At 41.7% G+C, this 16,357-nt stretch overlaps 1 protein-coding gene across 1 annotated transcript in view; it reads left to right on the top strand.

Moving 5' to 3' along the window:
• C13H2orf92 (chromosome 13 C2orf92 homolog) overlaps positions 1-16,357 on the top strand; it is a 31,388-nt gene that overhangs the window by 4,411 nt on the left and 10,620 nt on the right. The window contains exons 3-6 of the mRNA XM_089894197.1: positions 577-717; positions 5,770-5,835; positions 6,892-6,960; positions 13,519-13,596. Coding sequence (XP_089750323.1) covers positions 577-717; positions 5,770-5,835; positions 6,892-6,960; positions 13,519-13,596 — 354 coding nt within the window. The remainder of the gene's footprint in view (positions 1-576; positions 718-5,769; positions 5,836-6,891; positions 6,961-13,518; positions 13,597-16,357) is intronic.

Below are 16,357 nucleotides of genomic sequence, written 5' to 3'. Positions count from 1 at the left end.
GAAAGATCCTGGCCTATACTTTTCTTTTCCTGTAATATCTTTGTCTGGCTTGTTATCAGGATAATGCTCGTCTCATAGAATGAATTGGAAAGTACTCTCTCAATTTCAGTTTTTCAGAAGAGTTTGTGTAGAATTGATGATGTTTCTTCCTTATTGATAGAGTTAACAAGTGAAGCCATCTGGGCTTTGAGTTTTCTTTGTGGGAAGGTTTTTATCCAAAAATTCAATTCCTTTAATATGGAGCTGATTTCTTTTTAAAAGAAAAGCAATTGGGGCTTCCCTGGTGGCGCAGTGGTTGAAAGTCCGCCTGCTGATTCAGGGGACGCGGGTTCGTGCCCCGGTCTGGGAGGATCCCGTGTGCCGTGGAGTGGCTAGGCCCGTGGGCCATGGCCGCTGGGCCTGTGCGTCCGGAACCTGTGCTCCGCGGCGGGAGAGGCTGCAGCGGTGAGAGGCCCGCGTACCGCAAAAAAAAAAAAATCTGTACTGGAACCCAAGTCCAGTGCTATTTCCCCTAGAGCAGGCCAACTGCAGGATGTTCCTCTCAAATACCATGCATGAGTGTATCGATTTAAAAAGAATTACATGCATATCCAGTGAAAGATTGGCTCACAGCTGAAGTTTACTTTCCCATAGGTTATCCTCAACAAAAGAGCTTGAGAGATGCCAACTTTGCATTGAGTTCAAATAAGCTAGAAGAGCATTTGGTTAAACTATTTGGTAAGTAATCTCCTCACGTGAAACTGTCAGGCTATATGAAGAGTCTCGTGCGTGTCCGTGGTGGTCTCCCAGATAACCTTTCCTGCTGCTCTGATGGGAAGGAAAGTGCTTTGCTTTGAGGCTAGAACGGGTTCTCTAAGTGTCAGAGTCTCAAGAAATTAAGAAAAACATAGAAGATAAACAGTTGGAAAGGATTCTGCTCCTCAAGCAGGGGTCCATGTAGCAGCGGCAGGGCCACCATCTGGGATCTATTGGAAAAGCAGTGTCAGATCCCAGCTCAGACCAGCTGCATCACATCTGCCTAGTTGAGGTCCCCAGTCGAATTCTGCATGTGGTAGAGATGGTGAGGCCCTGAGGCTGAGATAGACCTTCTCCCAGGTCCTCAGCCCTGAGCATGAGAATCCCCTGGGAGATTGTTAAAAAGAGACACGTGATCAGATTTCCTGACATGGGAAATCTACCTTTGCATCAGTAGTTTTTAAAGCTCTCCAGGTGATTCTAGGCTGGGACTCATTGATCTATTCCAAGCCTCCCAGGTAAACTTGAGAAAAACCAAGGCCTAGATGGAAGATGGTTGGGTACGAAGCTCCAGGAATACATCTCTTCACCAAAGCTATAACTGAGCTGGCAAGATCTATCTTAAGCAACTATTTTGGAACAAGAGATGAACATTTGCATAGTCCAGTAAAGAGCTTGATGAAGAGGTTGGTAAATTTTAGTGAATTTCAGTGTTCCATGTAGATCCTACCATTCTCCATCCCCCAGCCCCATGGCAGGTAGCCAAGTGTTTTGCAGCCCACATTCTCAGTGTGGCTTCCTGGTGCCAGAATCTGGGTGTGTGTTGATCACTGCCTTTGACCACTGAGGGCTGGCACTGAGGCTGACCATTTCACGTGATAGTTTCACTATCATGACCTAAAGAGCTTCCAAGAAATTCTGTCAAAGAGATTAAAAAGACAGTATTTTTTGTTTTTCTCCTTTTGAAATATAGACACTTACGGAAACCTTTGTCAGGCCACCGAGTGACTGCAGACGTAACAAACTGGAAATTCAGCACCCATACACAGTAAGGAATATACACTTTGCCAGAATAGTTTGGAGAAGTCACAAATGCATGGTTCCAGCCCTCAACAAGCCGAAACTGTCCATCCCTGAGGAGTGGGAGAATTAGATTTCCAAAGTTACCCAAATAGAATGTGTAGCTCTCAACAAAAAAAATTATGAAACATACAAAGAAACAGGACAGTATGGCCCATTCACAGGAAAAAAAAAAAATAGTAAGAACCCATCCCTGAGGAAGCCTAGGAACTGGAATTATTCATCAAAGATATTAAATCAGCTGTCTTTAATATATTTAATCAGTAAAGGAAATGATGGACAAAGAAGGAAATAAGGAAAACAATGTTTGAACAAAGTAGGAATATCAGTAAAGAAATAGAAGTTAGAAAAATGAGCCAAAGAGAAATTTGGAAGTTGAAAAGTACAGTAAGTGAAATGAAAAACTCACTGGAGGGATATGACAGCAGATTTGAGCAGGCAGAATTAAGGATCCCTAACTTTGACCTGGGACACTTGAAATTATCCAGTCTGAGGAGCAGAAAGAAAAAAATGAAATGAATAAACAGAGCATGAGGGACTGTGAGACACCATCAAGAGTACCAACATATACATTTTAGAAGTCCCAGAAGGAGAAGCGAGCAAACAACAGAGAACATATTTGAGGAAATAATGCTCTAAAACTTCCCAAATCTGATGGTTATACACATCCAAGAAGCTCTACAAACTCCAGGCAAGGTAAATGGAAGAGACCGACACTAAAGCACATTGTAGTCAAATTGTCGAAATCAAAAGACAAAGAGAATCTTGTCAGCATGAAAGAGAGAAGCGGCATTATGTACAAGGGATCCTCAATACGATTAATGGCCAATTTCAACACAAAAATCATGGAAGCCAGAAGCAGTGATATGACATATTTAAAGTCCTGGAAGAAAAGTACTGTCAACCAAGAATTCTGCATCTGACAAAACTATTCTTTGATCATGGAGGAGAAATTAAGACATTTCCAGATAAATATAAGCTAAGAGATCTGCCCTGTTAGAAATACTAAAGGGAATACTTCAGACTGAAATGAAACAATACTAGACAGTAACTCAAAGCCATAAGGAAAAAAATAAAGAGTAGCTATGTTATTTTCCAGCAAAATAGATTTCAAATAAAAAAGTTTACAAAAGACAAGGACGTTATATATTGATAAGGGTTCAACACAGAAAGAAGACATAACAACTATAAACACATATCACACAGCAACAGAACCCCCAAATATATGAACCAATAATGGACAGAATTGAATGGAGAAATAGTTCTACAATAATAGTTGGAGACTTCAGTAACCCATTCTCAATAACGCATAGGACTGGAAAGATAATAAGGAAATAGAAGACTTGACCAACAGTATAAACCAATTAGACCTAACAAGCATGTACAGAACACGCCACCCAACAACAGCAGAAAATACATTCTTATCAAGTGCACATGGAACGTTCTCCATATGTTGGCCACAAAACAACTCTGAATAAATTGAAGAAGATATAAATCATATAAAGTATCTTTCCTGATCCCAATGGAATGAAACTAGAAGTTTACAACAGAGGGAAAACTAGAAAATACACAAATATGTGGCAACAAAGCAACAGACTCTTAAATAACCAATAAGAAATTAGAAATTACCTTGAGATGAATGAAAATCAAATACGACATACCAAAACGTATGCAGCAAAAACAATGCTAAGAGGGAAATTTATAACTATAAATGCATACATTAAAAATAAGAAAGATCTCAAACAAATAACCTATCTGTATACTCTGAGAAATAAGAAAAACAATAGCAAACTAAATTCAAAGCTAGAAGAATGAAGAAGATGATAAAGAATAGAATGGAAATACATGAAACAGAGAATAGAAAAACAATAGAGAAAATCAATGAAACCAAAGATTGATTCCTTAAAAAGATAACAAAACTAACAAATCTTTAGCTAGATTGAGAAAAAAAAAGAGAGAAGACTCCATTATTAGTTAAGAATTGTGGGGACATTACTATAATCACAGAAATAAAAAGGATTGTAAGAGAATACTGTGAAAAATCATATGCCAAAAAACTGGATAACTTAGAAGAAATGAGCACATTGCTAGGAACACACAAGCTACCAAAACTGATTCAGAAGAAATAGAAAATTGGAATAGACTTGTAATAAACAAAGAGACTGAATCAGTAATCAAAACCTCCTAACAAGGAAGAGCCCAGATTCAAGTTGCTTCACCGGTGAATGCTACCAGACATATAAATGAGCTAACACTGATGCTTCTCTAACTCTTCCAAAAAATTGAAGAGGAGGAAGCACTTCCTAACTAGTTCTAAGAGGCCAGTATACCCTGATACCAAAGCCAGACAAAGACGTTTTAAGGAAACTACAGAGCAATATCACTTGTACATATAAATGCAAAATTCCCCAACAAAATGCTAGAAAACCGAACCCAACATCGTATTAAAAGGATTATACACCAGACCAAGTGGGATTTATTCCTGGAATGCAAGCATCGTTCAACATAGGAAAATCAATCAAGGTAATAGACTACATTAACAGAATGAAATACAAAACCACATGATCATGTTAACTGATGCAGAAAAAGCATTTCAGGAATTCTGGGTTTGCCCTTCTTCCATGTGTGCTGTTAAAGAGGCTTCAAGGGCTTCCCTGGTGGCGCCGTGGTTGAGAGTCCGCCTGCCGACGCAGGGGACACGGGTTCGTGCCCCGGTCCGGGAGGATCCCACATGCCGCGGAGCGGCTGGGCCCGTGAGCCATGGCCACTGAGCCTGTGTGTCCGGAGCCTGTGCTCCACAACGGGAGAGGCCACAGCAGTGAGAGGCCCGCGTACCGCAAAAAAAAAAAAAAAAGAGATCGGTACTAACTGCCTGGCTGATTGATTGGTGGTCAGTGACCATAACTGAATGAATGAATGGATGCACATAGCTCTTGCAGTCCCACTATCCACACTTTCAGGAATTCCCATCTAGGAATGAGAACACTTTTCTCTTCTTGGCAGGTGCTCTGTGTCTCTGAATCCAGCCCACATGTGTGGAAGGGGAGTGGCTGCATCTGAAGTTGGGTGGCTGGTGCAGGGTTTAGAAGGATCCCATCACCCCCCTAGGCCTACTGACCCACCCCGTGCCAGGCCAGTGTTGGCCTTGGCATTGGTGGGCCACTGATAAACTTGCCAAGTTCTCTCTGAGCAACAGTTCAGGAACTTGTAGGTCAATGCATTCATCAAGGGAGGGGATGTGAGAACTCACCATCTTGAATGAGTGAAGTAATGGTTAAACTTTTTGTGTCCTTATTGTCAGCATTTATTCCATCAGGTGAGTAGACCACCCACCAATATACCAACAACCTTTGAAAAAGGACTCAGAATATACACAAAATGAGTGGAATTTGTGATGATTATTTTCTGTTGATTTTCAAAGTAAACCGAGAAGGACAAACAAAACTGCTGTCCCCAGGGAATAGTAGAAGACTGAAAACTTTAAAAGGGAAGGAGAAATTAATATAGTTCAAAAAATGTAATCGTGAAAAATTAGGAACAGTTTATAAACAAAGAGCTTTCTGACTAAACTCTGTTTTGCTTTATTTTTACCCTCCGGCCTTCACCCATATTTATGGGCCATCCTGGGGAAAGTCTCAGAGATGGGTCAGAATGACAGCACGAATAAGAAGGAAAATTATGACACTACATATCATGAGATTTGGGACAAAGTTTCTAGCTACATATCTTTAGTGGGCAATGTTTACTGCCCCGGACATCTAGTGGAATCAAAATTTTTCAGAAATGATTTATGTTATTGGAATTTCCCTTCCCAAGAGAAGGAATTTTAGAGTGTAATTTCACATATTCGTTGAGTTTGTATTATTTATTCACTGTATTTATAGACTGCTTTACAGGGAAAAATATCAGGTCTCCACTGCTGGTATTAATATGCCTTTATTTACTTCACTTGAGATGAAATTCTGGAAGAAACAAGAAGAACAGCAGGCAAATCAATTACAAAGAGAGACACAAAAGAAAGCAAGTATATGTCTTTAAAACTCTTTAAGAGCACATTTTTCTATAGGCCTATGTACTGTATTATAGGTACTAAGTTATCATTTTACCGTTCTTTAAAACAGCTACTTGTGCAGCACAGACAAATGGAGATATGAAGGAAAGAATTGTCTGATATCCTCTCTATAACCTCCAAGATGAAAGTTTAACTATCCTTCTATTTTGGGGAAATCCCTCAACTTCATGTGTCCGACAGGTTCTTACTCTCTGGAGGCTATTCAGAGGACAGGGACTGGAATTGCAAATGGTGTTTATAGCGTTTCTTACACCGGGAGCCCTGAGGGGTGTAAGAACTTTCCGCCAAACACGCTTTATACTTCCACGTGCGTGACCTGGTTTGAGGCTAATCTCAGCCCTGGGTGAGAGCTGGTGCAGTCTTTAGTACCTCATTCCACGGATAAGACCAAGGACAAAAAAAATCACTTGCCTTAGGCCCAGCCGTAGAAATAACAAAAGTGATGAACACACTCTTCCCTTTAAAGCAGCTTCATATCATTATTATGTTTTAAGTAACACTTTGAGAATTAAGGCAGGTATTCGATCACAGGTCATAAGGGTAGAAGTGGGAATCAGAAATTGTCAGCAGTGCACATTAGTGCCTGGGTAGCAGAGGAGTGAGAACTTGCTGGAATATTGCATACAGATGTGAATTCCAACTCCTGAGGTTCCTTTCCCACAGCATCTGCCTGGGCTCCAGCCTCTGCAATCAGCAATCAGCTGGTGCTTCACTCTACAATAACATATAAACTTTCTAACACACGTTTCCAAGTACAAGCTGAATTCTATGTTAGCATTTCAACACTGGATTAGGAGTTTGGGATTAGCAGATGCAAACTAGTATATATAGGATGGGTAAACAACAAGGTCCTACTGTATAGCACAGGGAACTATATTCAATACCCTGTGATAAACCATAAAGAAAAAGAATTTAAAAAACACTGAAAATATGGGCCCAAGGGGCTTGTAAGTGTGTACCGATAAAAATTTTTCAATTTGTTTTCATATGTTTTATCATCACAGGAGCCAATGTTGATGGGAATTCTGAATCAGAATTTTTCCTTGGCAGCATGGACAGAATTTCCAATAATAGTAAATGCAAATAGATAAAATTGGAGTTAGGGGTCAATAAGTGATACCTCTTCTTCCTCTTGCCTGAGTTCAGAACCAAATGTGAGACTAAGCTGAGGGTCCAGCAGATGGAGCTCAGACCATTCTCTCCAGGAATACTTGGCTGGCTAATGTGGGTGCTTCACCTGGAACTAGGAAGAGTGCTCCAGTCACTGGTGAGGTTTAGGGTACCCTTGCCTTCTCCAAACCCCCTCCGTGAGAGAGTTTGCTTTTGTAAAATTCACAGCATAGAGGAGCAGATCAAAACGTTTGCTCTGTGCAGAGGGATAGAGACAGAGAGACAGAGGCGAGGAGAAAGGAGCCAGTAACAGGCACCTGAATCCCTCTCCCAAACTGGACAGTGAAGTCTCTCCCCAACCCCTGGGGGACGGGGCTAGTGAGGGGCTGAGCACTTTCTGGAAGTGGTACCCCAGAGGCGCTCTCTCCATCAAAGCAAAGGCTCATCTCAGATCCGATTATGATGGAAGCAAATGGGCTCTGAAGAGGAACTAGAATCCCATGCATCATTTCTTCCCTAGACAGATGTAAAAATTTAAAAAGAAAAATAGGGAATTCCCTGGCTGTCCAGTGGTTAGGACTCAGTGCTTCCACTGCAAGGGGCATGAGTTTGATCCCTGGTCGGGGAACTAAGATCCTGAAAGCCATGCAGTGTGGCCAAAAAACAAAACAAAACAAAAAGGCCAAATATGTCACTGTCTGAGTTGGTGAATATGTGGCCTTTCCTGGGTGCAGGAATAGGAACTAGGTCAGTGGTTCCCAAGCCCATCAGCCACGGGGAAGAGGGTGTGGGATGGAATGAGCTTATTAAAAATCCGTATTCTTGGAACCCACCAAGAATCGCTAGAAGCAGAGTCCAGGTTCTGCACATCTTTGCATATTCTCTGAGTGACTTGGATACGGTTGGCCAGATACCAGCCCCTGGTGTTTGGAACCACTGGCTGAGATGGTTTTCGGAGATCAATTTACCACAGAAGTCTCTTTAAAATGAATACTTCTAGTATCCCTGAATTTACAGTACACATTCCCTTCTGTAAATTGCATGATAATCATAAATTAAATATAGTTGGGCATCTCTTTGGTGCCTGGGTCTCCGCTGGGAGAACTGAGAGGATGCTTTTGTGCTGAGGACCACACATGGGCTAGAATGGCTTCATCAACAGTCCACATCATCCCATTTTTCTGTGAAATGGCTACCCATTTGTCCCAACACCGTTTATTAAAAAGTCCATCTTTGCTCCAGTGACCCGAGAAGCCCCCTTTATCGTATACTGAATTCCCGTAAGTACTGGGTCTTTTCCTGGGCTTTCTAGTCTAAACACTGGTCTGTTGGTCTCTGAACACGACAGTACTACACTGTTTTCATTACAGAGGCTGAGACAGTATGCTTTCATGTCTTGCGGGACTAGTCCCCTTTGGGCAGTTTTTGTTTTTTCAGTGTTTTCCTGGTTATTTTTGCATGTTTGTTTTCCCCATGAACTTTAGTATTAACTTGTCTAACTTGATTAGAAGCTTGTTGGTGTTTTTATTGGCACTGCTTTCAATTTATAATGCAATTTCACTTTGGGGAAATGGGTAGTAAGTCAAACCTATCCTAGAAAAGGGGAGGTCTTTCCAATTTCTTTAAGTTTACTTTGAGCTCTTTCAGTGTGTGTTAAAGTTTTCCTCATGTAGATTTTGCACATATCTTAAGTTTATTCCTAAGTAATTTAATCTTCTGTGTCATTGTAAAGGGGGGTTTCCCTACCATTATATCCTCTACCTAATTAGTGTTTTGGTGTAGAAAGGCAACTGACTTCTGTATATTAATTTTATTTTTTATTTATGTATTTTTAAATTTTTATTTATTTATTTATTATTTTTGGCTGTGTTGGGTCTTCGTTTCTGTGCAAGGGCTTTCTCTAGTTGCAGCGAGCGGGGGCCACTCTTCATCGCGGTGCGCAGGCCTCTCACTGTCGCAGCCTCTCTTGTTGCAGAGCACAGGCTCCAGACGCGCAGGCTCAGTAACTGTGGCTCACGGGCCCAGCCGCTCCGCGGCATGTGGGATCTTCCCAGACCGGGGCACAAACCCGTGTCCCCTGCATCGGCAGGCAGACTCTCAACCACTGTGCCACCAGGGAAGCCCTGTATATTAATTTTATATTCGACCACCTCATGCAATTCTAGGTTATGCCGTTATATCATCTGAAAATGGAAATAGTTTTACTTTACCAATTATTGTGCTGCTGACTTCTTTATCATGTCTAATCGTCTATGCTAATACCTCTAGGACAATCTTGAGTACTACTGGAGATGCAGTGGGCATCCTGCCTTGTTCCTGCTCTTAGAGGAAATGCCTTTAGTGTTTCCTGATTTAGACGCTGGTTATAGAACTAAGATGACTAAGGTACATACATATACACACACATAAATGCATACATACATACATATATACATATGTGTACATATATTCACATTGAGAATGTATCTGTCAATTTCTCTTTGCTTGCATTTTTTAAAAAAAAATTATTTAATTTATTTATTTTTGGCTGTGTTGGGTCTTCGTTGCTGCACGTGGGCTTTCTCTAGTTGTGGCGAGCGGGGGCTACTCTTTGTTGTGGTGCACAGGCTTCTCATTGCAGTAGCTTCTCTTGTTGTGGGGCACAGGCTCTAGGTGCGCGGGCTTCAGTAGTTGTGGCACATGGGCTCAGTAGTTGTGGCTCACGGGCTCTAGAGCGCAGGCTCAGTAGTTGTGGTGCACGGACTTAGCTGCTATGTGGCATGTGGGATCTTCCTGGACCAGGGCTCAAACCCGTGTCCCCTGGGTTGGCAGGCGGATTCTTAACCACTGCGCCACCAGGGAAACCCTGCTTGTGTGTTTTTAAAAACAGGTATGGGTGTTGAATTTTGTCAGGATCTTTGTAACTATTCATATGATTTAATTTTTCCCTTAAGTCTACTAGTATTGTATATGATATTAATGGATTTCCTAATATTGAACAAACCTTGCATTCCTAGAATAAATCCCACTTGATCATAGGGAGATTTGGTGTGTCCAGTCACTATTTAGGAGTCCTGGGCCTGGTTCCAGCTTCTGTCCTGCTTCAGTGTATCCCGGGAAGTGGGGTTCCTTTAGCCACCAAGGAAGCAGTGGGCTGCAAGTCCTTGTGTGGGAATGCAGACCAAGTCACAATTTAGAACTTTTAAATATTGATACATATGATGGGTGTGTCTTGCGCTAGTACTCTTGCGCTAGTCCCTGCAAATGTTAGGTGTGGCCTGTCCAGGAGTGCACGTTATAGTACTAGGACACCCTGAATAATAAACACAATTGTTCATTGTTTAAATGTAATTAAATGATCTACTTGGGGGACACACAGCTTACTCTCTAGCTTGGTCTTTTGATTTGTAAAGCAATTCCTTCTGTTGATTGCTTTCAAATAAGGAACTGCTATTTTCCTTCATAGGAACCAGGACAAAATGTTTGTTCTTTTAACATCAGAATTAATTTATAACCTCCATCTTTTCTTTGCATACATTATATTCTACTTAATGCCTTATTGTATTTAGGACTGTCTATTTCCCCCTTTAAATTTACTGGTAATCATCCTTCTAGTACCTATGCTGAAATGACCATAAGACAAATCATAACAATAACTGTTGCATTCACTAGACTGTCTTTCCCCAGGGCTGAGGAGTTAAGGGTCTGATATAAGGTAGGAGCTTAATAAGATTTGCTAAAGGAATAAATGTGTGAATGAATGAGTGAATGGTACATTCTGAAAAAATAGTAATCACTCTTATAATGATAGAATTAATGTACAGTGAGCACTGAGTACCAACAGAGTTTTCCACTACACTGTTTAATGCCCACAGCAGTCCTGTGTGTGTAGCATCACTATTATTATGCCCCCATTTTCCACATGTAGATACTGAAGTTAAGTAACTTTTGCCGGAGGTCAAGCAGCTACTAGGAGACAGTGCCGCTGTTTGAATGCCTGTAAGACACACCAGCTACACTTGCATAATTTGTATCCCTTTTAAGGACACCTGGAAGAACTTTTAGGCAGAAAGAGTTTCACAGACACCATAATTTGCAGTTCTTATGACTGGTCCTTAGATTTTCTCACTAGACCAGATGCCCAGTGTGCCCAGGGCAAGACCTCCTTCTGTCTTCTGCTGAGTGGGTTCCACCTGTGCTGCTGATGTGCTCGAAACGTTGCCAGTGGAGAACAGGGAGGGTAGCATTTTCCTTTCAAGTAGTTGCTATATGAAAGAACTGTCAAATACAGATGCTGGCAGTAAGCATTCCTGTCCCCCTCCACACCCTGGTTATGACACTGGAGGGGGCCTGGAGTCCGTGGTACCCCACTGAGCTTGGTCCCCTGGAAAAAGTATACCATTTCCTCGCAGACTTTGTGGCATGTCCCAACTGGCCATGTTGGTAGATTTCTCTAGGACTTTTGCATGTTCCCCAAAATGACATCACCTTCTCGAAAAGTGTCCTTCGGTCATCAGCCTTATTGCTTTTTCTCCCTTCTCGGAGCTTTACTCGATGCTTGACCACTTCCTAAGCACAAAATGGATTTATTTTCCTCTGTCTTCCCAGATCCCCAAGGTATGCAGTGATCGATCTAAATTTGGCTTGAAGCCAATTCCATACTTTCTTTGTTAACAGAGGATCACATTACAAATTGATCATCACACTTATCTTGATAATCCATGACGTTGGGTTTCTAGGAGCCTCCAAATTAGAAGAAATATGTAGACTAGAAATCCTCCCTTGGGACTATACTGTTAGGTTGACTCATTTGATCTTACTGTTTTTGTAGGTCAAAAATGGTCAAAGATCTCCAATTTCATGTGGCTGAACTTAATATCTGGGAAGTCCTTCAGGGGTCTCTGCTTAATGGTACAGGTTGCATACCCAGGTCCAGGCTTCCTGCAGATCGTAGATGCCTCTGTAAGGGTATCACTTCTCTCCATCCACAATTCTTGCACCAAAGCAGAGGTAGCTGATTAAAATCCTCATGTTCACATGGACACAAGTGAATGTTTCCTTTTTGTTCAAACTGTCTTCCTTGGAATTTTATTCCTACTGTGGTTTTAAAATATCTCCACAAATTCTTTGATACCCCTCCCTTTGAAAGATGGAGCTTCATCCCTGTCCCCTTGACTGTGGGCCGGACTTGGTGATTTGCTTCTAATGAATAGAATATGGCAGAAGTGATGATGTGCCACTTCATAGATTAGGTCGTAAAAGACCTTATGGTTTCCCGCTGGCTGTCTCTTTGGTTAATTGCTCACTCAGAGGAAAGTCAGCTGCCATGTGAGGACACTCCAGCAGTCCTAAGGGGAGGCCCCTGTAATGGGGAACTGAGCCCTCCTGCCTACAGCCAATGAGGAGGTGAGGCCTTCTGCCAACAGCTTGTGAGCCATCTAGGAAGCAGACCCTCCAGTGCCTTTCAGCCTTCAAACTACTGCAATCTTGGCCAACCAGACAGGCCTAGCTGGTGGTTCCGGCTCAGAGTCTTTCATGAGGTTGCAGTCAAGATTCTTGAAGATTCCTTCTCTTACTCAAGACCAGCTGTCGCTCTCCTTCTCTGTGGTAGGCACTGTGCCAGGAACTGGAGAGCTAAATGGGGCATTCTTGTCTTCCAAGAGCTCACAGCTAGTAAGAGAGTCAGTCTCATTAATAATCATTGGACATAAACATGCTAAAATTGAAAGTATGTTAAAAGTGCTTTAGGTTATACTTGCACGGAGCTTTGGGAGATTAAAAGAGAGGCAGGTCTGCTTGATAAGGTGTTTTGAGAAGGTGAACAAAGAAGAGGCCTGAGGAGGCCCTGCATGCAGTGGTGAAGGTGACACCCCACAAGAAAAGGAGGCCGACCAGGCCCCTCTTCAGATACCAGGAGCTGCTCTGAGGCTACTCTGTGGGGACCAGGAAATCCCAGACCACCCTGTCTGTACCTCTTCCTTAGCAGTAGTGACCTTTCAAAAAACCAGAATTAATGGTAAGAAAGGCAGAGGGCCGGCTAGGAAGAGGGGTGAGGAAATTATCCTCTTTAGAAGTGAAGTGTCTTGGAAAAAGGGTGCCCAGGCCTGTGGAGAGTTCAAGGTCATAATGATCATAGCTCCACTGAAGGGAATCTAGTCCTCAGTTAACAGTGTAGCAATAAAGTGCTGTTAACATATAACCAAAGGTGCATTTCAACGCTAGAGTCTCCTGAGAGCAAAACAAACAAACAACACCCAAAGAAATTATGAAGATGTAAAACTTCGACTTCTCCTTGAGCACAAAGCCAAAATTTCTTGGTTCTGGGCTCATTGAAGACGACTTTACCAGGCCCAGGGTGTTACTGGTTGGCAGCTTGGATTGAGTCCGCATCATGGAAATGAGTGGGGGATTTGCTTCTTGTACTTGCTCTTGTTATGGACTGCTACTTTCTCGTAGTTAGTGGCTTTCTAAAGTTGAAATAAAGCTTGGAAACTGACGGTATTTGGCAAAACTTGGTAATTGTGCTTATTTTTTTCCCACAGAAAATAATCCAACAAATGACCAAAATCACAACCCACCACATGTGAAAAACATCTTCCAAACGCTCCAAAGATCTTTAGGTAAATGAGAACTTATGACCATATTGATGATAAGTATACATAGTGACTCCTGATTCTAGTTTTTGTTTTTGTGCTACAGAGACAAGGAATGTAAAAATTTGCGTTCAAGTGGCAAGTCTATCTTTTTTAAAAAACTCTATGAAAGAGCAAGGCAAACACAACCCCTTAGTAGATTAACTCTGTGTTATCCAGGGTTTTCTGCCTGTGGTTGTTAATTCCTTGACCCTGATTTGACAAGCTGGCACTTCCAAAGTCAAGTAATTATGAGTCATTTTAAGCTGAGAGTTTTCTCTCTTTTTCTAAGACAAGTTGAATAAAAAATAAATTTATTTCTTTTTCCAGAAATGTGAGGCTGTTATCACATACTTCCTAGACAGATTCACCCCAAAGCTGCAGAATTAGCTGCAGATTTTCCACCCTGTCTGTTTCTACTAAGCCATTCTGTGGCCCCTCTACCAATAAATGAATATTTCAGTGTATTTAATCTTCTGTATTGCCCTTGAAATTCAAGAAACATTCTTTTTAAAATTGAAGTATAATTGACTTAAAATATGATATTAGTTTCAGGTGTACAACCTAGTGGTTCAATATTTTTATACATTACAAAATGATCACCATAGTAAGTTTAGTTACTATCTGTCGCCATACAAAGTTATTACAATATTATTGACTATATTCCCTATGCAGTACATTACGTACCCGTGACATATTTATTTTATAACTAGAAGTTTGTTCCTCTTAATCTCCCTCATCTATTTCACTCATCCTCCCATGCCTCCTCCCCTCAGGCAACCACCAATTTGTTCTCTGTATTTATGAGTCTGTTTCTGTTTTGTTATGTTTCTTCATTTGCTTCATTTTTTAGATTCCACATGTAAGTAAAATCATACAGTATTTGTCTTTCTCTGTCTGACTTATTTCACTTAGCCTAATGCTCTCTAGGTCCATCCATATAATCAAAAATGGCAAGATTTCATTCTTTTTTATGGCTGAGTAAGACTCCATTTTGTGTGTGTGTGTGTGTGTGTGTGTGTGTGTCTGTGTATAAAATATATGTATGACATCTTCTTTATCCATTCCTCTATTTTGTTCTTATTTTTTATTTTGGCCGCACCCCACAGCATGTGGGATCTTAGTTCTCCGACCAGGGACCAAACCTGCACCTCCTGCATTGGAAGCGCAGAGTCTTAATCACTGGACCACCAGGGAAGTCCCATTCCTCTATTGATGGACATTTCTGTTGCTTCCATATCTTGGCTATTGTAAATAATGCTGCAGTGAACATAGGGGTGCATATATCTTTTCAAATTAGTGTTGCTGTTTTCTTTGGAGAAATATCCAGAAGTGGAATTGCTGTATCATATGATCGTTCCATTCTAAATTTTTTGAGGAACCTCCATACTGTTTCCATAGTGGCTGCACCAATTTACATTTCCACCAACAGTGTTCAAGGGTTCCCTTTTCTCCATAGCCCTGCCAACAGTTGTTATCTCTTGTCTTTTTGGTAATAGCCATTCTGACAGATGTGAGGTGATATCATGGCTTTGATTTTCATTTCCCTGATGTTCAGTGCTGTTGAGGATCCTTTCTTGTGTCTGTTGGCCATCTGCCTGTCCTCTTTGGAAAAAATGTTTATCCAGGTCTTCTGCTTATTTTAAAATCAGGTTGTTTGTTTGATATTGAGGTGTATATGTTCTTTGTATATTAACCCCTTATCAGATATGTTATTTGCAAATGTCTTCTCCCATTCAGTAAGTGGCTTTTTCATTTTGTGGATAGTTTCCTTTGCTGTGCAAAAGTTTTTTTTTGCGGTACGCGGGCCTCTCACTGTTGTGGCCTCTGCCGTTGCGGAGCACAGGCTTCGGACACGCAGGCTCAGCGGCCATGGCTCACGGGCCCAGCCGCTCCGCGGCATGTGGGATCTTTCCAGACCGGGACACGAACCCGCGTCCCCTGCATTGGCAGGGGGACTCTCAACCACTGCGCCACCAGGGAAACCCTGCAAAAGCTTTTTAGTTTGATTAGGTCTCATTTGTTTGCTTTTGCTTTTGTTTCCCTTGCCTGAGGAGGCATATAGCTGAGACTGGTGTCAAAGAGCTAACTGCCTATTTTTTCTCCTAGGAGTTTTATGGTTTTAGGTCTTATATTTAAGTCTTTAATCTGTTTTGAGTTTATTTTTGTTCATGGAGTGAGAAAGTAGTCCAGTTTGATTCTTTTGCATGTGTCACTGTCCAGTTTTTCCAACACCATTTATTAAAGAGGCTGTCTTGGGCTTCCCTGGTGGCGCAGTGGTTAAGAATCCGCCTGCCAATGCAGGGGACACGGGTTTGAGCCCTGGTCTGGGAAGATCCCACATGCCGTGGAGCAACTAAGCCCATGCACCACAACTACTGAGCCTGCACTCTAGAGCCCGCAAGCCACAACTACTGAGCCCGCATGCCACAACTACTGAAGCCCGTGCTCCTAGAGCCCATGCTCTGCAACAAGAGAAGCACCGCAAGGAGAAGCCCCTGCACCGCAATGAAGAGTAGCCCCCGCTCACCACAACTAGAGAAAGCCTGTGCACAGCAATGAAGACCCAAAGCAGCCAAAAATAAATAAAATAAATGAATTTATTAAAAAAAAAAAAGAGGCTGTCTTTTCTCCATTGTATATTTTTGCCTCCTTTGTCATAGATTGACCATAAATGCATGGGTTTATTTAGGGGTTCTCTGTTCTGTTCCATTTGTCTTTGTGTCTGTTTTTATGTCAGTACTGTAGC

The sequence above is a fragment of the Delphinapterus leucas genome, chromosome 13 (genome assembly GCF_059928025.1).
Source record: "Delphinapterus leucas isolate spDelLeu-1000000601 "Yukka" chromosome 13, BTC_Dleu_Yukka2, whole genome shotgun sequence".
In the NCBI taxonomy this organism is placed as follows: Eukaryota; Metazoa; Chordata; class Mammalia; order Artiodactyla; family Monodontidae; genus Delphinapterus; species Delphinapterus leucas.
Note: the sequence above shows the minus strand (reverse complement) of the source record. Positions and strands in the feature narration are given on the sequence as shown.